Source organism: Platalea leucorodia (genome assembly GCF_965183815.1).
Source record: "Platalea leucorodia genome assembly, chromosome: 9".
In the NCBI taxonomy this organism is placed as follows: Eukaryota; Metazoa; Chordata; class Aves; order Pelecaniformes; family Threskiornithidae; genus Platalea; species Platalea leucorodia.
In genome coordinates, this window is record NC_138831.1 from 6269031 (window position 1) to 6293847 (window position 24817).

General features: G+C 39.7%; 1 protein-coding gene across 1 annotated transcript in view; it reads right to left on the reverse strand.

Annotated features, from left to right (window-relative positions):
* The window catches only part of FHIT (fragile histidine triad diadenosine triphosphatase), a 493316-nt gene that overhangs the window by 136622 nt on the left and 331877 nt on the right, over window positions 1-24817 (reverse strand). Inside the window, exons 3-4 of the mRNA XM_082322071.1 lie at window positions 9522-9667; window positions 8607-8636 (exon numbers count right to left, since the gene is read on the reverse strand). Coding sequence (XP_082178197.1) covers window positions 8607-8636; window positions 9522-9667 — 176 coding nt within the window. The remainder of the gene's footprint in view (window positions 1-8606; window positions 8637-9521; window positions 9668-24817) is intronic.

Consider the following 24817-nt stretch of genomic DNA (forward strand, 5'->3'; position numbering starts at 1 on the left):
AGGGACCATTGGATAAAGCTCCCAGAGACTGGATTTTAAAGGCATATTTCAAATTCTTTCAAACTACAGCTTAGCTTTATGGAATGACTCTGTGTATGAGTGGTCTTGCCAGAGGGCACCCAAGCAGCTTTCAGGAGGGATGGGGGAAAAGAGGCTTGAGAGAGGAGTTTTGCTTTATCTTGCAAGAAGCTCTTGGCTTGTCCAGCCTGGCTTGCAACAAGCATGATACAAAAAAACCCACTGCAGTATCCAGACTACTTGACTTTTTTTTTTTTTTAAAAAACAGCAAAAATATTACATACTCTTCATCCTGTCATCCTGTCTGGAGCTTGCTGAGCAAGTTTTATTCTATTATTTTAACCTTAGTTTTCCATTTCTAAATCATTTCAGGCAGAGGCTTTTCTTTCTCTGAAAGAAAGTCCTATGTGGGCTAACATGGTGCTGCCAGAACAGACTAAAATGCATGGACTTGTATTTCAGATGTGCTTAGAATTTCAATAGGTTACAGGCAGTGTAACCACCTACTCTTTCAGGGCTAGGAAAGGCCTCCATTCCCTTGCTATCTCATGCAAAAACATTACATACACTCTTTCCCTATTGACATTTTTAAGCAACAAACTCATTCAAGCTGTGCAGGCTCTCTGGGGAGCTGCAGGGACAGCTTTAAGTAGACAGCTCTTTCATTTTCATAAGCGGAGGTGACTTTAAGGGAAAAAAAATATGGAGCCAACTTAACATTTTCTTTATTATTGCATTGATAAGGCACCAAGGACTCTAATAAATGGGCTCCCTTTGTCTGGCTGAAACTGGGTCATTAACACGAGCAAAGCACTGTGATTCTGCCTTTCCCTGGGAGACCTGGACGTCACAGCATCCAGCCAGACAGCTGAGGCACCGAAGTTTAACACAGATCAGTCAACTGAAAATGCCGTTGGGCAAGAACACGCAATAAACTCAACCACAAAACAGTTTAAGCATGGGTAAATGCCTGCTTATAGAAGGCACACATTGGCATGAAGAAAAGAAGTCTGTTTTGCACATGACCCTTTGACATCCCTTCTAATCTGTGGTCAGCATAGGAATACTTTTATGGTGGACCTTTGGAGGAAGCAAAAGCAGTAGCTGGTAGGTAAGAATGCAAAGACAAACGTGCAAAATGACAAGAGGTCAGAGCACTGGCACACAATATTCTGTTATAAAGCATTATATTAATTTTTAGAAAGAAACCAATTAAACTGAAATCTAGCTTTGCAACACTTGCTTAATAAACAATTCTCACCTACTACAAAACACAGAACAGCATCAAGTTACACATCCGAATTAAACGAGAATGTTTTTGCACATTTCTTGGTGAGTTACATGATGGTTGAAAGCAGTGTTTTGTAACAAAAAATAAAAAAAAAGGAAAGAAAGCATTCCCTGTTAAATGAAGAGGTTTATAAGATATGAGCTTGACAAAGAGGAAAAGTATTATAGATGAGATGCAGCTTGGAAAAAAATTCATACACTAACCACACAAAAATTAATCAGACAGCCTTGACTATGCTCTTAATGATTTTTAGACCTCATGCATTGTCTGGGAGTTCTAGAGGTTTTGCATTTACAGTACAATAGGGTATTTGTAGGACCTGTACTCAAGAGTGGCATTTGATCGATTGTACATACTCTGAGACAGAGAATGATTTAAATGCAAAACATATTGCTGTAACATGGGAACAAAGAAGTGAAAGATACTTTCTAATTAAAACATAGGATTTTTGATGCTATTCTCAGTCATTGTGGGGCAAATGAAGAACAGCATGTAGAGCAATTCATGGATTTCTCAATACCCCTCCCCATATTGGTTTTTGTTTGTTTTTTGGGTTTTTTTTGGTTTTTTGGTTTTTTTGTTTTTTTTTTTTTTTCCTTGTCACAAAATGCCACTTCAGTAAACCAGAAAGCATTTCCAAAAGAGGGTTTTTTTTTTTAATGAAGAAAAAGTTTTTGGTATCAAAATACCCTGTTATAACATTTACAAAGGAAAACTTTTCCACCTTTCAGCTAGAAATACTTTCTCATTTTGAAATGTAACTCTGCTTATAGAAAAAAAAAAAAAGAAAAAAATTGAAGAGCTTTCAACCTCCCAAATAAACCCTTCTGAATGACTGATTTGTTCAAGATTCTTCTGTCATGAAAATTGTAAATATCTGAACACATACCAGGAAAAAAAAAAAAAAAAAAAAGTATGTTTAAAATGCTTTTGTCAAAGCAGGAGGAGGCTCTCCTGGAGCTGCACAGAAGGGCAGAGCGTGAGGAGCCCTGGCAGTGTTTAACCCTTCCCTGCAGTAATCAGTCAGGTCACTATGAGCAGCATGAAGCCGTGTCCCAGCAAGAGCAAGGCTCCGTGGGGAAACTGCTCGCTTTTCCATTTGGACTAGCTGCTGGCACAGCCACCGGCAGCCCCAGCCTCTCCTGGGGCTTGCAGGGCTCTGCTGACATGTGGTGTGGCTGCTGGGGACTGGGACAGGCACATCCGTGCTCCCATGCGCATTCCGGAAAGTGCACACACCCTTCGTGTTACGCACATGCAAGTTCCACTGCAGGTCTGCAAGCGTCACCCACAGTTTAGCTCTCACCCGTTGACCTTTGGGAGAAGAAAAAAGCCAGTGGCCAGTGCTCTGCAGGTCTGCTGCTGAAGGGGATCATGCCCAGCAAGGGAAGAGCTAGATGATGGATGTGGCCAACAGAGCTGTAGGACTATTAATATCTGTACACCAAGGCAATTTAAACAAGCATTTGAGCCCACTTACTTGCTTGTTATAGTTTAATTTAGACAGTGTCAATAACTCTGACTAGCTCTGGGGGTATTTTTGGAATTAAACTACCTAAAGTGAATATTCATCTAAGAAATCCATATGGCAGGAAAGAAGGGTAGAATTCCTGGCATGGAATAATAAAATCTTCCTTCTCATTACCATTCTTCAACTTAGATATTTTGAAATTTCTTTTACTTTCCTCATTTATAGTTGCACATTTTTAATCCTGTTTTGTTTTGGTTTTTTTCTTTACATTCTAGTCCATACAGACCATTCTGTGTTTGTCCAGGGACAGAGAATGATATTACTTTACAAGTCAGGGGTACAGCATGTCATGACATTCACTACTGGAAATTCAAAATCATCCAGATTCAGAACCATCATAACTCACTGCTAAAGAGAACCTTTCAAAAATTTCTGTCCCCATCCCTTCAGGGAACTTCACAACCCAATATTTCTAGATCAGACTTCATTATCCAGGTCATCATTTCAATTTATCAGTGCCTTGGAGCCTTTGGCATTCTCAGCTAGGATGGTGTCATGTCCATCAATCACTAGGCGGTTTCCACATTCCCAATTTTCTTTCATCTCTTTCAGTCTTCAAAAAATCTCTATATCTTTACATGGGTGTATACTGGACACAGACACCTCTTACTTTCGTCAACTGTTACCATGTTTTAAGTACAGGAACTGATCTGTACAAATTAGGGGGGCCTTAAGAACCGTTTTCATTCTAGGTCCTGCATATTATTATCTGTATTAAGGGAGGGTTTACAGATCCACCAGTGACTCTTTGGACTATAAGCATGGCAAACAAAAAAGCAATATGATGTTTTTCCTGGAAAGCTTATAGTTCAATCAAAAACTAAATGTTACCTGTAATGAACAGAAGTAAGGACCTGAGAAAGCAAAGAGGAAATTGGGACTCTAGCGCTATATCCATTAATTACATCATAGAAAACATAGGTCTGGCCAAGGGACTGAAAGGCGAATTAGGGCAACACAAGGCAGATTTTGAAAAGGGCCTTGAAGGAATGGGCAAGAATTATTATTTAGCATGAGTAGAAAACAATGAGCTAGCAAAAGGCTTTAAGGGAGGGGGGGGCAAACTATCTGGATGCCCCTGCTGCTTCCCCATCTCTGTAAGGGGCAGTATACACCACTAACAGCCCACCAAAACCCACCCCAATCTATGTATAGTACTGAAATATAAAGAGAATTATGAGCTCAAAAGAGACATAGCAGCCCTGAGACTACTGAATTTGCTGTACCAATTACCTATCTGCAATATTACATATTCTCCAACCAAATACTATCAGTGTGGTTCTCAAAGCAATTCAAAGACACTGATGTACTTCATCAAATCATTTCTGGACATCCCACAAGCTTGCAAGAGAATCATGGTTCTTGAGAGTAAAGCAAACAAGACCATTTGTTCACAGGTTTTAGTACAATCTGGTTTTCAAAAACTTGTTTCTTTCTTCCATGTTTTTTCTGCTTGAATTTTTAGATTTGTTTAGAGGTAAGAAAAATCTTTGCATTTCTCAAACACCAGCTTTTTTTGTTCTTTTAAGAGAGCAAAAGGTGGCTTCCAATACTCCATTAAACAAGGACTCACATCTGCCAGTCTGCAGGGAAAGCAGGCTGAGGCATCAAAAGTATTGCAGTTAGTGAATTTAATCCTTCTGATGCAATCAGTCTGCAATGTGATCTGATTAAATTTAAAGACTCAAACCTGAAGTCCAGTACTTCAGGTCCAGAAATAAGTAAATAGTATGAAAGAGCAGTCTGCTGTGGGCTCAAATAAACCCTAGACTCCACAGTTCAGGTTAAGATTTCTAAAGAATGCAAGCCAGGTGGCTTCATTTAACACAGCATTAAAAAAAAAAACAAACATCTGGGAAAGAAAAACATGTACATCAAAAAATAATCGTGAGACAATCTTCTCGGTGTAGAATAATTAGTGGAATGTGTGACATATAAAATAAATTTCTGCACATATACCCATACTGCCACCATCAGCCTCACTTTCTCATTTATTTAGGTGAACCTGTAATTGGCAAACAGGCACTTACTCATGGATAACAGTGGAGGTGCTGAGCTGCTGGAGACTTCGACACTGCTGCAAAATAGAGTATGTGTTCGTATGTGTTTGTGCAATGGACACTTGCTGTGCAATATTATCTTGTCTCTACAGATAAATTAGTTGCATCATGCTCCTACCAGCTTGATTTGTTTAGCCTTTACGGAGTACAGAGTACATGGAGTTTCTTGTGATTGAATCTCACATAAAAGGTAAACCTGAGAGTTTATTCTACACTATGCTATACATCCACCAAGGCATCTAGAGCATTTGCTGACTTGATGTTGAAGGCTATAATTTTATAGCCTTCTGGGAAAATCTTGAAACGCCACTCACTTGACATAGCAATAAGAGCCGTGCATTAAGATGCAGAGCTGATTTCCCTGATCCATGAAATTGCCTGGATATTTAAAGCATTCTCAAACAGAACCGGCATGAAACTCACCCTCCATTCCTGGCACAAAGACACCATGGGTTTTGTGTTCTCCAAGAAAAACAGAGCTCAAAATTGCAGAGGTAAATATTCTTTAAAAGAGGACCTAAACATAATTTCCTTCCTTTCTCAAGTAAGAAGTAAGTATTCAAAATGTCTTTAATGCTGGAAGATGGTTATGCTTGCTGACACACTGCTCAGGTTCTCTGTCGTGACTTTGTGCAAGAACGTCTTACAGTAAAACACCAAGTGTGCAAGTCTGTGACCACCTTTGGAGAGGGACATTCGTCCTTCTCATAAATAGGTGACGGGGCTGGAATAGGCACAATCTGTGGACAGCTATGAAAAAGATTATGATGCAATATATTGTATTATTTTATGGTCTGAGATCTGGGATATTGTTCAGAATTCCTCACCAAATGTATATTTTCAGCTGCTAAAGGATAAGAAAGACCCATCTATACTTCCAAAGTATTGGTGAGCTGAGGGTCAGGTATAAGTATAATTTCTTCCAAAGACCCATCCAGTGCAAACACATAGACTGCAATAATGGGGGAATTTGAAAGGACCATAAGCTTTCCTAGAACGCTGTTCTGCAGGCTCTGCTAGCTTAGATTCAGAGGACCACATCCACAAGGAAGAGAGTACAGCAATAACAGAGCTACATGTTGGGTTATAAACAGCTTCCCATGAGGTAACTAGGAAGTGGCCCAAGAGGCACCACTAAAGTATCCTGACACTGCAGTACGTGGTACATCTGACTGAAACCTGCACACACCAGCGGGTTTCACACCAGCACAATGAACATGTAACATTGGCAGACAATCTTATCACTGATTTCTACCCAAAATCACACTGAAAGGGTAATCTCCTTTAAACCTGGTACATGCATTGCACATATAATTTTTGGCATCTCCATAGCAAAGAAAGATCTGAGACTCAGACTGAGGTCCCATATTTTTCTTGGACATGGATTACCATTTCTTCTTGTTGACAAAGAAAGAATTTCCTAATCTTTTTTCAGATTAAATTTCTCAGTCAGTTTTTGTCTTCAGTGAGGCTGATACCTCTTCCCATTTTGTAGTAAAGCTTTGCACTGACCAATTTCACAGCCAGTGCTCTTTCCTTGCTTCCTGTAATTCTTTTCCTACATAGCACATACAGTAGCCTATATTTATACAGGTATACAGAATTATATAAAACACTACTGGAAAGGACGCTGGAAGCCATCTGGTGTGTGACCCCGTTCAAAGCAAGATCAGCTACACCTAATTAGCTCCTGACATACGCTTGCCTACCCTATTGAAACAGACACTCCACAAACTCCCTTGGATATTTATCGTGATGCTTTGCTATTCTTACTATTAGAATGTTTTTCTAACATTTAGTCTGTTCCAGAAATTTTAATTAACAGTTCCCTTAGAGGAAGACTGGATTATTGTGCATTCTGATACATGAAGAAAAAGACATACAGAAACACATGACACATTGAATTTAAGGTTCATAAATTATTTGTAGATCACATAGGTGGTTTTTCAAACTTCCTGACTAAAAACAGTTTAAATGGAACCAGCTATTTATGTATCCCCCCTGTTGTTCACTTTAAAGATGATCTTGATCATAGTTATTTCTTCCCCAGTTCAAGTTTTGAAAGCTCTAAGTTCTCTGAAGAAAATAGTTTTTGACATTTTTGGATGATAAACATCCCAAAGTGATGATGATAAATTACAGTGTTGCCCAATGATGCAGAAAAGTAGAAAAATGCAAACTGCTAACCTCTGATTTATGAATACACACTCTTTATTACAGAGTCTAGGGGTTCACAGCTGTAAGAGCGGGTCATTTTCATCTCATTGCTTATTAAGAGTCTGAAGAGAAAGCACGATGGGTGGCTACCATTTTGCAATGTATTGGATAAACACTTAATGCTCTTTGTCTCCAGTACGAATGCAAGATGATACAGAATTTCTTGCCTTTTTAAGGCCTACATAAGCATTTGTTCTTGTTCACAATCACAGAAGATGAGAATTTTTGCATCTAGTTTTGCTCATTCATACTAGCCAATTTTCTCACACTTTAATATAATCATTCCTATAAACCTTTTCTTTACATGGAAAAAAACATTTGCCCAAGATATTAAAAGAAATCCTGTCATCTGCTTGTTAAAACATTGGCATTAATGACAAAATTTACTTTGAAAAGTATTTAAACTGAGACTTTCACCTATCAACAGGCATTCCCAGTGAAACCCACCCAATGCACTAAGTCACGAGCCAAGGAATCTGTTTTGTCACAGTACTGAAGTAAATTGTATTACATTCCTTCATCACTCCTCAGCTTCCCAAAGCCTGGGGATTTTCTAATTTCTTCTTCTCTCTCCCCATTACCTCTCTGCTAAATATTCAAAGCAGGCAACAAAAAGGAGTAGGAAAAATAAGGTCAATACAGCAAATTGGAAAGAAGTAAAATGTTTCTATAAGCCATCATTTGGTTGTTACAGTTATCTTAATCAACCCAAACAGCTTCTTTGAGACATCTAATTTGATTTTACAAAGTGCTAACCCATAGCCATATTTGACTTTCCTTTGATTCCAAATGTAAAAAATAGCCTTTATCTAATGTTCAGGCATATAATCTAACTACACATGCATTTGCATTTGCATTACGAGGCAGTGAAACATGGCTGGAGAGCCATCTTGGATGTTATCTATGTTATTACTCAAGTGGATAGTATAATCATAAATCCTTTTCTTCCCCTCCACCCCCCCTGCCTTTTTTTCAGAAGTACACTTAAAATCTGTTTTTAAGCTTCACTGGCTCTATTACATTTGAACTTCAGTAACAAGAATGTGATATGAATATGTAGAGAGAAAGCATAGACAAAAGGTCTGTTTTCTTAATGTGGTTCAGTTTAACTGTTCCTATAATTAGCTACAACTCATTAGGCAATAAAAAGACAAACAAAGAGATTATGAATGGAAGGGCAATATTTTCTCCACAAAACAAACAGAAAACTTTAACAGATGCCTCTTTTCTAAGGCTTTTCTTGCATAAATACACCCAGCAGCTTAGAAAAGATATTTTCATGACTGAAAATTTTTGTCTAGAAAGAAAACCTGTAAACATTATCCTGTGCAATTTCAATAAAAAGTATTTACAGCTATTGTACGCTTAGGATTTTTTGATCTCAAGGATAAAGTAACAATACAGCAGTGGTCTGCAGATGAATAGCTTTGATCTTTTATTAGTTCTTATAATTGCCTCTTAATTTTTATTCTGCATAATAAGCACTCACCTTCACTGTTTGTCCAGCTTCGGGCCCATCCTGTAAGCAAAGGGACAAGTTTCAGGTTAGAGGAACTAACAAGGATCACACAGGGCTTCAGAAATCTTACTCAATAATCATTTACATCCAGTTTCACTGTATGTTAATTTAGCATATTTTCCTGCCATGTCGAATGTCCATTTTCCTGCCATGTCCAACATTCGACACAAAGTTTTTGGACAAGGCGCCTTTCCATATCAGGCCATGGCAAAGCGAGAAACTGTATCTTAGACCACAAAAACGAGTTGTTATTTTTCATTCTTTCAGATCATATTTTTTAATAGCTAGCAATAGATTTCTGATCCTTGTGAATATAAAATCAAAACATGGTTGCTTAAATTCTTATTCTAATGAAACGGGCTTAGTGTCCTGATTTGCTTTAAACACAGATCTTTTTTGGTATAAAAACACCCAGCACAAATAACTGAAAGGTCAGAATTGATAACATATTTACATGGCTACATCTCTCTGCCTGCATACAAATAGCCATGAGCAGGAATTCCCTGTTTCCATCACAAGCCGTGGGTTACCTGCTGAACAGTGAGATGTGGCTGCCTTCTCTAGCTCAATCCTGCAAACACTTCTTTGAGGGAAGAGCATTTGCTGAAATACTCGCAAGCACTGCGTTTGGGAGTGTTTGCAGGCTTATTCCAAAGTTTTGCAGTTATTAATTATCCATGCTTTTCTGCTGGTTTGCCTCTTATTTTTATTTCAATGGCAAATCTGATAGACTGCAATGCAGTTATTGTGCTGCTTTTTTATTATTATTATTTTGCATTTATTGCCCCTCGAAGTTTGAATGTCCTTCTGTCATTGGACTAAGGAAGGTTGAAAGCTTGATAAAACAAACCATTAAACTTTTTTTTAGTTGACTGGTTTACAAACCTGAACTGAAATGGTGAGCGAGGTGCCGCAGAAGTGTTTCTCCACCACGTTGCCAACCCTTTGTGCCGTATGAAATAAATCGGCCACTTCCTCAGGACACAAGTCACGGAAACGCTCCACTGGCCGCAGAGGACAAACGAGGACATCTGAAGGTGGAATTGTCAAGGCGCAAACGCAAGTCTGAGTGGTCCAGAAGGACAAGTGACTCAATCCCTAGCCTGTAACCTGCTTCTGAGCACTTTTGAACTGCCTGAATTCCTCCTCTCCAAGGGTTACAGCAAGAGCAACTAAAACGTAAGGCTAAATACAGGGAATCATATGATGCTTTGTTCAGAAGTTTCCTCAAAATCCTCAGATACGGGCAAAATGACTAAAATAAGGTCCATATGTTACTACTGAGACATCTAAAGAAAAGCAAAGTTTTCACAGACTCAGTTACCATTTTGATGGAGAGATGCTCATATTCAACACCTCTGAAAGTCAGAGACATTTCCTTTTGTGATTAAAAATGGAGGAAAGCCAAAGGAATTAAAGATGGGTTTGGGTGTGTGATCTGAGACAGCAGTTTTACAATGCTTTTCCACATATGCGGTATGTATTTTTCAAAATCTTAATTTTACACCTCTAATTTTAGGTACCTGTATGTGAAAAAAGCTGCCACTATGCTGATAATAGCAGATCACTTATTTCTACATCACATTAATTACCATTCACAAGGAATGCTCACTTGTTATAAATATTACATGTTTTTAGAAATACATTAAGATAATTAAGACTATTTCCTTTTAAGCGTGGTGTTCACGACACTGCAAATATACTTTGATTTTATTCTACCTTGGTGACTGCACTTCGTGAGTCAGTGAAATGAAGCTATAAAGTAAACAATGAAAGTACACAGACGCTATTCACAGTCACCTGATCTGCTGTGTTCACAGAAATTAGTAATTACTGTGATTCCTCACTTGAAAGTCAATTTTGTAACATTATTAATAGGGTGAAGAATTCTTAGCAGAGCCTCAGTTGTGTAAATCCAACAAGCAAGCACTTGGGACTTGATTCTCATTTCAATTCCCTGCAGACAGGATTTTTTTTTGTGACTTACAGTATTGTGTTTGCAGAATAAAGACCTTAAAATCACCTTTAACATCACTTGAACTTTCATGACCAAAGGCTATGGAAATTAAAATCTTCTTACTTTTTCAGTATTAAAGAGAGTGTTCAAAGGAATATTTGAAGAAAATTAAGTTCCATGCCATTGTATTACAGTCATTTTTATTTTTACTGCATCTTGAAGCCTGCAGGTATTGAGAAATATTCTCCGTACTCCAGGAAATGTAACTAGGAGATGCTCTGTAGTTAACAGGCTCACACAAAGGTTACATCAACCTGATTTTCAAGAACTGCATGAGACATTTGAAATAAAGAAGGATTAATACATGTGAAAGATGATTTATTTCCATGAACACAGAGACAACATGTTTACATTCACGAAGTTTATGACAGGAATTGCATTTATAATTCTGATCGGAGGGAAAACCAGACATATTCTGAAAGTAAAGAAGTAGGGGCAGGTTTTGATCATTCTTCAGAGTCCAGATGAGGACAGACAAGATTATAATGGATATTTGCTAAAGTGGGAGCAGATTTTTCAAGCGAGCTCCAGAGCTAGCAGCTCCCAACAGAACAGCAGAAGACCGGCCCCAGCTGTGGATGTTAATCTGCTTTGAAAATCTGTCCCTCATTTTTTTTAGTCCAGCATCAGCTATGCCACCACTATTCTCTTTTTCTCTTGTTATAACTTATGGTATTAAATTTAAGAAAGGAGAAAAACATATTTAGAAAGCAGGTACTTGGAAATAAACCAATCCTGGATGGGGACAAAAAGCCTAGTTTTGTGGGCTTTAGTTCTAAAATGCTGTGCCTCTTGGAAAGCTACTGGGCATAATAAAACTCCTGCAATTTATTTGTGCCTTCCCAGCACACTGTACAAAGCACCTCCATAAAGGATGCTATTGGCTGAACTTAGGGCCCAAGGGAAGAGCTGGCAACTTGCTTGGCAGACCTGATTTCCATACCAGGAATAAAGGAATAGAAAAACTAATTAATTTTACTCATAAAAAGGAAATCCATGTCAACAGTAAAACAGGAAAAAGGACATTCGTTTAATCTGAGTTCATTTTTCAAAAGGAGAGAAGGGAAGCTTTTACCCTTAGGGCATCTGATACTTAAGTAGATAATTATCCTTCTTCTGCAGCACTGCTTTATTATCATGGGTCAACGAACCATTTATAAATGAAGAATTTCCCTTCATTTACCTCTAGCAAAACTGCTGCTTACATTAAGACAAGTTTCCTTTCCTCCTTTAGAATTTTTTCCCAGCAGTTTCTCACCCTCTCAGACTTGCGCATGCCTCACCAGCAATTGTTCTCTACCTAGCTCAGGGCCACAGCCACAAGTATGATTTTTTGCATTAATCATGGTTTCTACAACCTTATATTAACACTATACTACTTGTCACTGTGATGCATTGTGAAAAACACGGGCTAAACGCTGCTTGCAAGAGCTTTTGTTTCCACAGCACATAGCAGAGGGAGAAGAGAGAGCAACGTGAGTGCTGGTTGTGACCGAGGCAGGACATCTGTTTTCTCTTCTTAATTCTGCCTCTAATCCGCTCTGTCGTTTGGGCAAGTTGTATCTGTACCTCTCTCTCTCCTCTTCCACACTTTATCTGTCTTATCTGCTTAGATAGCATTTGCCAGTTGGTGCAATGGATGTTTTCTTATTAGGCCACGAGGCGCTCTGCTCATGTGGGGCTGCGAAGCGCTCCTGCAATATCAAACGATGCGCCCATAAACCATGTCATTCTACAAAAAGGATTTTCACTTCCTCCTTACATTACCAAGACTCATTTACAACTCAAACTAGATTTTAACCATATTTCTGTCTTTGAATGTGATAAATAATTCAAAGGCACAATCACACACTGGAGCATCTTCACTGAACTTTCCATCATTTCAAAATAATTCTACAAAGAATAATGATAGAAATTCTGAATCAGAGCTAAATTAACATGAGAATGTAATTAGGACAACATTCAAGTTATATTTAACTATGAATATATAAAAAGGCAAATGTTAGAATGAATTCATGGATTTGAGGTCATTAAGAAAACAATCATCCACTGCAACTTTAAATCATAGTTTTTAACTACAGTTTTTAATAGTAGGATAGTTTTTAACTTTATATCCTGGTCAGATTTTAATCTGGATAAATGCTCTATTCACCTCAAAATTCCTCCTACGTTTAAAATCAGATAAACTGTTCATTGCTTTCTGCAATTACCCACTGCAAACACTGCTATGAACTACCGATGTGCTTCAGGTGACTGTGTATTAAAGATGCAAGTGAAAGTGAGTCTGTACTTATGTCTACGTGCAATTACTCCTTAGACAGAAGCATCTACTGCCATCTGAGATGCCTCAGGGCATCCAGCTGCCACTCCAGAAGGGCAGGAGTCTCCCATATGCCCTGTGTCATATCTGTCAGCCAGGTGGGAAGCCTGAGTCATCTTACGGTATCTGAAATGGCAGAAGGTGCCTATGTTTGGGCAACAGCCCCCACCTTTACAGAGTGGCTCAGCAGGACAAGGGGCTGATACCCAGCAGACATGCTGCATGATTGAAGACAGCATTCTGTCTTCAGAAAGTTTGAACTTTATGTTTCCTTTCTCTAACCACCATAATTAATAATTTCGTGATTTCTTCATTCATTCTAAACTGCTACTGACTGATGAAGTTTCTATTTTTAAGCTTTGATGTGCACAGCTGTTATTTCCTTCAAATTCTCTGAGTCAGTCCACATCATTAGAGTACATGCAATTTAATATGTCAACTTCTCCATTTTAAGGAGTGGAAAACCTTCACACCTTATTATAATCTGCAATCGTACATTCCTCTCTCTAGATCTTCCAGGAGTCTCTCAGCCGCCTTGCTTTTTTCCCTAATACTTAAATATGCATACACAAATCAATATGCATACTCTCACACACACTAAAAGCTCCATTAAAGATTTATTAAACAATTAGGAATGTCAGTATTTTCCAAAGACTACCAGTAGACAGTAGACTAAAACTCCAGGTATATTAGTGGAAGTGCATAACCATAAAGTAGCAGTAAAGCAACAGTGGATCAGACCCATTGCCCCCAAACTGAGCTAAAACCTAAGGATGACCTATGATTTCAACACAATCACTTGACCTTATATATTGGGCACAGCAGCCCACTCCCTGCACAACCCTGAGCGGGTTGTTTAATGCACCAAAGCCTGTGAGCCTCCTCCATAATTCAAATTAACAGCCTCTGCCTGTTGGTCTATTAAAATCGTAACCTGTTTAGAAAAGCTCAGACTCATGGCCAAGCAAGCATGGTTCAACAAGTTTCTACACACCATCAGAGCAAGGATGCTAAAACACACGTGCCAGCTCTCAGCCCTCAACAGTCAAGGTTGCATGCATTTCTGTAAATCTCTTTCACTCTTTCATTGACTTTTTAGACCATGATAATTGGAGCCCTTTGAGACTGGCATTCAGAGTAATTTACTGCAATGTGGTTCTGCAATGGGCACCTGGACACTGTCAAAGCTATGTTCAATTGTGCCAAGCACAAGTACAAATTCCCCGTGTACATCTAAGTATTTAAGGATATGCTCACACTGAAGATTATGGGTCACTACTGAAAAGTGAGCATTTGTTAACTGCATAATGACTTTAAGTTGATCAGACAGAGGGGGCTCAGATTCTACAAGAAAAGAAAAGCACATGGCCAACATCTGCATGCTGACCACTTCAAATGCAATTTTTCTTCCACTAATACACCTGGAGTGGAGGCTGAAATCCAAAGGCACTGTAGCAATTTTTATTTGCTTTATCTGAATTTTGACTTTGAAGCCTAAATTATTGTAATTCTGCATTTAAGGTCTAAGCCAGGCTCTGTGTTCCCTTCAGTGGGATTCTGATCAACTCTGCAAAGTGCCCATTATAAATTTTCACACACAACTACCAAGGTACACATGTTCTGTGGTTCTGAAATGTTGGAAAAATGGCCTTTGGGGGGGGTCAAAAAAAAAAAAAAAAGAAAACCAAAAAAAGAAACCCCTAAGAGGTTAAAATTCCTTTTATGTGACAAGCCTTAGAACTAAACACAGCTTTTTCCTGGTTAAGTCCATTAGTTTGCTGTATAGAAAACATACTTTCCATTTTGACTTCTGTTTTATTCCCGAATTTGAACTTCAAAAAGAACAACTCAAAGCTTTATAAAGGAAAAAATTAAAGGCTCTCCAGGTACTGACATTCTAACAATAGGAATAAAGTTCTTTTTTTTTTCTTTGTCTTTTTGAGGAACCAGTTAAAAACATTAAAAATGACAGGTTTTCTTAATATTTGAGGCTTTAAAAGAACAAAATACAAGGGGAAGAAGGCAGATTATCTAAAAGTGAAAGGGTAATTGCTTCTTTATGAAGCTCCTGGGTTTGACCAATATTGTTAGTTTTCTAAACCATTTGTTACAAAAGGTTTTAACTTAGAAAAATGATTTATTTTCAATGTGTAACATGGTCAGGAATCCATAGCTCACATTGGGATGGAAATATTGTTCCTGTTCAGGAGACTTTTTAAAAGATTTTAAAGAGTCTTCCCTCTCACAACAGCACAAAAGTCAAAACCTCAAAAAAATAATTTCAAAATATATTTTGAAGATGAAAAGTAGTAGTTAATAAAATTTCCAAAACTTTTAAAACTCTTGAAATATCTACTTTAGCACTCTTAACATTTTTTCACAAAAAGCAGTTTAGTTAATGATAAAAATTTTTGTTAATAATGTAAATTTGAGAAACTCATAAAAACTTTTTCATTAATATTTTGGTTTTGACTAATCAGTTTTCATTAAACAAACAAACAAACAAACAAAAAACCCACCAAAATAACCAAACCTGTCCCAAACTATAGTACCTATGGAGACTTCATGTTGCTTCATGTATTTCATAAGCTTGGGTGAATAACTTAAAGCACAGTAGCCTCTGCCTCTCCCTCCCGGCTGAAAACATCCCAATCATTTACAGAGCAACTCTCAGCAAGAACTCCTGCTTTGGAGATCAGGGTTTTACTCATTTTAGGATTGATACAGACCGTAGCACCACCTCTATCTAACAGCAGGAAGCATTTGAGAGACACGTAGAGATGGTGTCCCTTGGGCGCGAGGCTGCTCAGCGGCCAGTTCATCCTCACTGAGGCGGGCAGACAGTACCTTGGTGTGGCTGCTGGGAGCTCAGAGGCCAGAAGAACCAGCTGCAGAAGACTGCAATAAATGAAAATTTCTAACTATCTCATGTGTCTGTATGAAAGATCCCTTCTGCACATCCATAAGCTAGCTGATGGGAATGCAGCAATAACACGCTGTGGGGAGCTGGGTGAGGGATTATTCTTTTCTTACACTCTCTTTTATATGAATTTGCATCAAGTGCCCCAAGCAGAGAGAATCAGTCAGATGAAGCTTCAAGTATTAAACCTCACCACAACGTTGTTCCCCAGATTCAAGTGAGGAGTGTAGGCAGGGGTATTGAATTCATCATTGCATCTAAACAGAAGTTTTCTTTGTTCAAAAGCTCTAATTTCTAACAGAAAGAAGCCCCATAGCTCAGAAAAAACACAGGAGAATGCATGACTAATAAAATTAATATAACTGAAAAACAACTGCCAGTCATTTATCTTTTTTCTGCCCTTGAACAATTCTTCACATTTTGAAGGCTAAGGGAGAAATTTCTCTGTGTGAAGAAAACAATAATAGTTCCACAGATACTGCCTATAGGAGGAGTTAAGAAGGAAGTGAAAACAACTGAACTAGCACACGCACGTACGCATACAAAGCATCAAAAAGCCTTTAAAAATGAATCAAATACATATTCTGCTTCATTACGACAACAATACGTCAAGGCATCCATTCAGTCCCCACTAAACCCACTGAATTAGGATGTACATAAAACTGTAGTAATGCAAGAACTGATGTCTCCCGCCCCCAGGACAAATCTTATTCAATAAGACGCAGTGACTCACTTTTGGAAGGAAATCTGTAGAGGCTATTTGGATTAAAAGTGAGCATCTCATAATAGGAAAAGGTGGAGGAGCACTCTTTAGTGGGCTTTACATGTAGAACTGGATTTAATTATATTTTAGAAGGCTGCTTTGGTATGATATAGGAAATAGTACATCACAGAATTTGCTGGTTCGGGAGAAAACTTAGCTGTAAACTATAAAGATGATTAAGAACCAATCAAAATGCAATCAAATTACAATAAAAACTTAAAAATTGCTTCAGACTATTAAAACCACACACACTGCATTTTTTTGATCTTGCTATGCCACATCTTAGCATTAATAAAAAAAGTCATTAAGACAAGACAAATTACCTAAACACGGTTGATCTTGATAAGGCAGCTCAGTACCTGTTTACACTAATACAGATGACCAGATTTATGCAATGAAATTGAGAATTAGCGGTTCCAGTGGAACCAAGAGCAATCAGTGTGAATCTTTGACATGGATCTCTCTGCACTATGGTAAGTGTTTTAAGACCACACTGCAGCTTTTATACATTGGGTTTTTTTACTCTACCTGATCTTCTCACACGACTGAAGCTACTTAAAATAATTCTTCAAGTCAATGAAAGGTGCAATAGTTCCAAGAAACGGAACAATAAATATTATTTTACTTTTTCTGTAGAAAAAACTCAGTACATCTAATTTAAATATAGATATGGGTTATCGTCTAAATCATGCTAGATAGCACACCAAAGTATAAAGTACTGCTACTCAAAGTACAGTGATTCCACAAGACAGAGGGCCACAGCAGGGAAATGTGAGATTCAGAACTGTTCACTTTTTATTTTAAACAAGCCTTTCGTATATTTGATATTCCCTTTAAATGCCTTTAGGGTATGTCAAGTAGGTCACTAAAAGCTCAGTTCCTCATAGTGAGTGGTATTTTACTGTAGGATTCGTCCTTTTCTGCTAGCTACTGACCTCAGGGGCAGCCTCGGGCAATAGCAGGTGCCTAAGTGGAACCACAGTGCGAATAGCCGTGGGAGAATTTGTCGCTCAGAAACATGCCTCTGATTCAAGTTTCATTTGGTGGAAATTTACTGCAGACCTAAACTTACATTTGTACCAGGAATCATGATGACATTCTAGAATTACATTAAGCTTTTGATCTTGGAAGGCCCAAAAGCAATAACCAGTGACCAAACTGGAAATGCAGAAGTCCCAATGTGAAAGGACTTCATCTACAACTGCTATGATGCACTGAGAAAATCCTGTAAAGAAATACTGCTGTACAACAACCCATTTCACCTAAGAACTATGTCTATGTTGCTCCGGATGATATATCCTACTTCTAAATACATGACAAAACTACGCATAATTACATGAAGCTATCTATGCACGTATAGCAATCATAAACGTACAAGACCACTGAATTAAAGAGCCATGTCCGAAGCTGACAGCAGAAACCAAACACCACTTGGGTGTACCACGCAAAGACCAGTTTTTTGGCCTAAACATTGGAGCAATGGCATTTGCCATAGAAACTAATATGTTCATGCAAAGCAGCTCAGCAGCCACAAGTCTTGTTCAGGTGATCTGCACCACCAGAAAACTGCACTGAATTCAATTTACCAGACTTAACCCTACTGGAATTGCAACATGTCATTGCAAAGCCTCATTTCAAACAGAGGAAGTAAGCTCATGATCCAGCCTGTCCACCTGAGAATAAGAAACAACTTTTGAGAAAATGCTTCAGGAGTGAGTCTTAATTAAAGCTGTGGCACCATCATATTAAAAAAATAATGTGATCATTATGAAATTATAATCTAGCTCATGATTCAGGAGCTATAATGAGGGAATAATTAATTAATAAATATTAGTTATGACAAATTTACTTTCTTGCAATTCATTGGATACCATATTCCAGGCATTAAGTTTTATCAGAAACAAGCTTGAACCTGCTAGAAAGACACCATAGAATGTGTTGGGAATTGAGGTTCTGTACAAAGCGTAAGCATTATTGACATTGTTGTCTACAGTACTTGAAAGTACAACCTTTTTTTTTTGTTCTGGACATCCATGACGGAAGACAGCAATAAAATAAACAGATGAATATTTGGTGAATCTCCCTGGAATTTATTTTGCCTAATTTTGAAGGTAAATTGGTTTGACCTACGGAGCAAACCACCGGATTCAGAACTGTGAAAAGCCAGTGCTTTATGGCAGTGTTGAAGTACCTTGCTGCTTAGGAAGTTTCACTCCTCCCATCCTCTTCTGTTTTGTCCAGAATTGCGTTATGTCAAGGAAGGTTCTGTTGGACCTGCTGCTGGAGAAGCTGGTAACAGATCCATTTTCTCCACTACCTAGTGATGGCAGATGATCAAGAGCTTTACCCATACTCTTCGTAACTCTGCACTAGGTCTATGCTGAACAGCACAGAGAAAGACGAGATTGTGGTAGCACGTGCCAGACCAACAGTGCCTTCATTTCATAACCAGTAAAGCATCAGCTGGAAGAATGCGGTACAAGACCAATTATCAGAGTATCACAGGGGACAGTGAATACGTTTGGATAACCAAGGTTTCAGGTAATGAAGGTAATTTTGAATGTAATTGATAGATAATGAGGAACATGAATAACAGGGAGTTTTGGAAAACTGAATTTGGATAATTCAGACTGTCTTACACTGAATGTATTCCTCAAAGAATATTGTAATGTATGCTGGGATTTTCAAAGTTTTTAAATGGAATAAACCACCTGATTCCTACTAATTTCTCAGAAGTGGTTTTCTACCTAGTTCCGTGTGGTGGGTTGACCCTGGCTGGACACCAGGTACCCATCAAAGTCACTCTATCACTCCCCTCCTCAGCTGGACAGGGGAGAGAAAATATAACAAAAGGCTTGTGGATCAAGACAGGGACAGGGAGAGATCACTCACCGATTACTGTCACAGGCAAAACAGACTTGACTTGGGGAAATTAGTTTAATTTATTACCAATCAAATCAGAGCAGGATAATGAGAAATAAAACCAAATCTTAAAAACACCTTCCCCCCACCCCTCCCTTCTTCCCGGGCTTAGCTTCACTCCTGATTTCTCTACCTCCACCCGGGGGAATGGGGGTTGCAGTCGGTTCATCACACGTCGTCTCTGCCGCTCCTTCCTCCTCAGGGGAGGACTCCTCACACTCTTCCCCTGCTCCAGCATGGGGTCCCTCCCACGGGAGGCAGTCCTCCATGAGCTTCTCCAATGTGAGTCCTTCCCATGGGCTCCAGCTCTTCATGAACTGCTCCAGCGTGGGTCCCCTGGCAGGGTCACAAGCCCTGCCAGCAAACCTGCTCCAGCCTGGGCTCCTCTCTCCATGGGCCCACAGGTCCTGCCAGGAGCCTGCTCCAGCACGGGCTTCCCGTGGGGTCACAGCCTCCTTCGGGCATCCCCCTGCTCTGGTGTGGGGTCCTCCACGGGCTGCAGGTGGATATCTGCTCCAGCTTGGACCTCCATGGGCTGCAGGGGCACAGCCTGCCTCACCATGGCCTTCCCCACCGGCTGCAGGGGAATCTCTGCTCCGGTGCCTGGAGCACCTCCTGCCCCTCCTTCTTCACTGACCTTGGTGTCTGCAGAGTTGTTCCTCTCACATCTTCTCACTCCTCTCTCTGGCTGCAGTTGCACATGGGTTTTTTCCCTTACTTAAATATGTTATCCCAGAGGCGCTACCACCATTGCTGATGGACTTGGCCTTAGCCAGTGGCGGGTCCATCTTGGAGCCAGCTGGCATTGGCTCCATTGGACACAGGGGGAGCTTCTAGCAGCTTCTCACAGAAGCCACCCCTGTAGCCCTGCCTCACTACCAAAACCTTGCCACGCAAACCCAATACGTTCTGTTAGAGCGTTCAGAAAACTGCTCCAGTTAAAGTCAATGGTGAGCTGTGCTTGTCTTAAGCTGGAAACTCTCATGGCATATTTTGCACACTTAGTTACTGAAATTGCTTCTAAAGCAACAGGATGGGCTATGCTGTTCCTGGGAAACATTCCATGAGAGCAGAATGAGCCTAAATTACAAAGGAGAGAAAGAATCTCTCTTGCAAAAAAAAAAATGCTCTCTACACCCCTTGCAGGAATGGCTGAGCCCTCCGTAAGAACATCAGCACCTTTAGGAACAGTCTGAAAAACAAGAGAACCTTCTATCTGCCTTATGAAAGAGCTGTTCAGCACACTTGCACAGCAGAAAGGCAAATCATACTACCTTCGCCCTACAAGATCACATCTTTGCTGCTGCACCTAAAAATAAATGTGCCAGTGTATTTCCATCAGTTCCTTTGAATCCTTAAAATTGCAAAGTCCATGATAAAGAACCTAGATGAGTATCTTTACTGCATTGGCTAATACGCAGTTGAAGTGGATGTAGTAGAGAGATGACTTTGCAAGTAAGAGAGTTGATTATTGTTTTTGCAAATGTTATTACTTCTTTGCTCTTTAGCAGGACCTACTGCAAACAGTACTGTTGTCATCCCAAGAAGTTCTATGTTATTCACCAGTGAAGCCCAGGAGCATGCACATACCCTTCCATGCATTCAGAAGACAGGTGGTGACCCATAGAAATGTTAACAGTTGGAGGACAAGGACACTGAAACAGTAAACAAGGGAAATGTGCCTGGTGGCAGATAGAGGTATTTCAAACCAAAAAGGAATACAGCAATAGCCTCCTCTGCAGTTTATGCACCTGGGGATTAAAACAATTAGTGCAGCAAAGCAGGGAATCAGCCTTCGCTCAGCTGCAGTAGAGGGAAAGGTGGGGTGGAAATGCCAGAGACCCTGTGTAGTGTTTAAGCAGAGACTCAGAGGCAGTCCGACATGAAAAGACATTATTTTAAGCCACTATTCTTTAGCGGCTTAATTTTGACAACTTATTTCATATCTGCTTTAACACAAAAAGCTTGATATTGACAAGAATGTTCACAGAAAGTGCATGTGTCGGGGGAAAATGCTGCCAAAGAGGCATTTTACCTCACCTGCCACGGGAGTCAGTTTTGGATAAGTCATACTGAAGGGCTGAGAACAGATGTACAGTACATCTTCAACAGGAAACTATCCGTACGAAGCCCTCCTTTAATACAAGATAAAACTCAAGCAGAGATGGTAAAACATAGCTTACAAACCACCCGAGACAATGAGAGCTATAAAGGAGGAGGGAATCAGAAAGTAGGTCTCCCCCCTGTTTTTCACTTGCATAAGCAGCCCTCTTGGATAAGGACAACAGGGCCCTGTGTGATGATTGCCTCTGTAGACGCTGTTCTAATACTATTATTGTCATTAATGCTCATTGTTCCCAGCTCTGCACATCATAGCGAGGCATTTCAGCATGCACGGTACATAAATTCATACTCTCATCCAGGACTCCTGCAATATTCAAGAACATGAGAATGAAGAAGACAAACTAGCAGTTTAACTCTGAATAACCTTATTTTGTGTGTGTGTCATCTGAAACCATTACTTTAATGTGATTATCTGTTTTTATTATTTCCTTTCTGTGGACTTGGAATAAAGACACAACTGAGACTCTCTCAGACACGGTCATTGGCATCATTACAGTCTTTCTACTGTCATCAACAGAGATCTGATCTGTAAATCAAGTTAGACTGTAAGGGCTACTGAAGAGCAAGCATTCTTTATCATGCTATTACATACCCAAGCTACCACTTCCTCTGGCTCACTGAGAAAAACAGACTGTTTTAGTTCCTTTACATAACCAGAGGAGTTCTTAATGCACAGATTATTGACTTAGTGGGGTTTTATCATGTCCCAGTGTACCAGGGGATTCCTTAATCCAGGACTTCTTTACATGATCTATTTTCATGGCTCTTTTTATTGTCACAGTCTGTCGTTATAATGATTTGCAAATCCAGAACCAGCGTATGCTTAGCTCCTTAGCAGGTGCTCAAGGAGGAGCGGGGGAGAAGGCATTTTCCCCGTCTCGTTTGCCCTCTCTCACTCCATCACACGCAACATGACAAAATCCCTGCAGGGCTGAGCACAGCAGGGAGTTGTGTGGCACAATGTTGGCTTTCTGCCCACAGGAGCATTTCCACATCAGCCCATCACCTTCACAAAACCAGCAGGATGGAGATTCTCCTTTGCCGCTCTCCACAGACGCCAGCCTTTGTGGAGAGGCACAGACCATGCACACATTCTCGAAGAGCGGAGTCCATCAGACCAGTGCTCTACAGAAACATGAGTCTCCAAGAGCAAATAGGGGTCTCAAAATAGTCTGCTGCACAACATCAGTTGCTAGTAAAAGCCACTGATGTTTGATTCCTTTGTTGATACTACTGAAAGTTGCCAGAGATGTTCATACCTAGTACAGGGTCACTGCTGGGAAAAACAAGTGTTCCAAAGCAAATGGGTGATGTCACATAACTGTCAAGGGGAGACCCTGAATGTCTTGTAGTGGTGAGATCAACAAAAAATCAACTGAACAAGGGGTATGAAAAGATGTTTGCAGAGATGAAGCCTCCTATGTCTTCCTTTGTGGGTTTCTGCTCAGTGGAGACGTGAACCTGCTCTCCTCCCTTCCACTCCCTACTCCACTTTATCAAACCCCAGTTGCATAGGCCCAAATAGAAACATCCGTTTGAACCTCGATACCTGCATGAAGCTCCCTATGAGTGCTGTACAGTGCGAGGAGAGGGTTCAAGGTTATCAGATGCTTTAGGCAGAGGACCATCAAGGCAAGCATCTGATTTTATGGCCCTTCATCCCTTACATCCTACCACACCCTCATTAACAGATATTTCCCTTGCCACTATTGGAACCAGTGTGGGAATCTGCAAGACCACTGTGCACTGCAAATTAATCAAAAGCCTAAAAGTCTCACTGGAGCAAGGTCTGAGTAGCTGTTAGCACTTCACAGCACGTCTACATACCCCCAAAGATTTGGGCTGCGATCTCTGCATTGGACCTCTCAGTGTTACCATAATACAAGCTGATAACAACAATATGTCACTGTGCTTGTTGCTAGCAGACAGTTCCCTGGAGTGAAGAAAAAAATGGTTTAAATCTGACATGTTATCAATGTTAAAAAAGAGAGTAAATTTATGCCAAAAAAAAACAACAAAGAAAGATGACAGTACTCCAACTGCATCCTGGATGTGAGGGAGAAAACTGATGTTGAATTTGGTTTTGCAAACTTTGTTCTAGCAAATAAATTTCTAGATCTCTGTGTTTCTTCATTAAATTACAAGCACACAGCGTTTCTTGGGGGTTTATGATCACCATCAAAGCCGTCTTGCTGAGAAATGAGGATGTCTTTCTCTTTCCAAAGGTCACAAAGTAGATATCCCATATCTAGGGGCTGAAAGAGCAGGAACATTTGGTACTCCTCCAAATGAAAGCATTTCCACTGTCATTTGTTCAGCTTCCTCTTGTTAAGCTGCTGGATATGAATCACCCAGCAACCTCCCAACATGTCAGTGATGGCTGTGTATACTGTTAAAAAACTCAGTCTTGCAAAAGTGATGTGCATGCTTGTTGCTCTGGAAATTAAACGCATGTTCTCTGCAGAGTCCCCTTGAATGTGCCATTCTGCATTTCACATGCAACCCTGTGCTGATATTTACCACTGGTGTGAAAAACACTTGCAAATAATTTTTCCTGGGCTTTGCATCACTATCTTAGGCTTCTTATCAGGCCAGTCAGAAACGGGTGGCACAGTCATTCCTGGCTGCATGTCACTGATACAGAACGGAAGACACAAGAGAAGCCTAAGCAGAAGTAAGCAAACTAACAGCAGTATAACTAAAAAAAGGCAGAAAACGCTGCTTTTTGGTTGTTTATAGGAACTTCAAAGTCCTCCTTAGTTATAAATCATTCTGAGCTACCAGTCTGCCTAAGGATGGCTGTGCTTTTGAAGGTGAAAGCTTGAAGATCAGACCTTGGGTGATAAAAAGAATGTTGGTTCCACTACAGACAAAGTCGATTGCAGAGGAGATAAAATGGTGTCCAAGAATAGGATAGATCAGGCTGAGATGTTTTTGCCATGCAACTAGTCACCAAGAGATAAAAGTGCTTCTATAGGATAGATTTTCAGTAGGAGAGAATTAAGCTTTTTTTAAGCCATATTTGCCATCACAAAGAGAAAGAATAAATAAAATTTCCATTTGACTACCACTTTCTTAGGACATTTGATTAGAATGGAAAGTTACTGAATAAAAC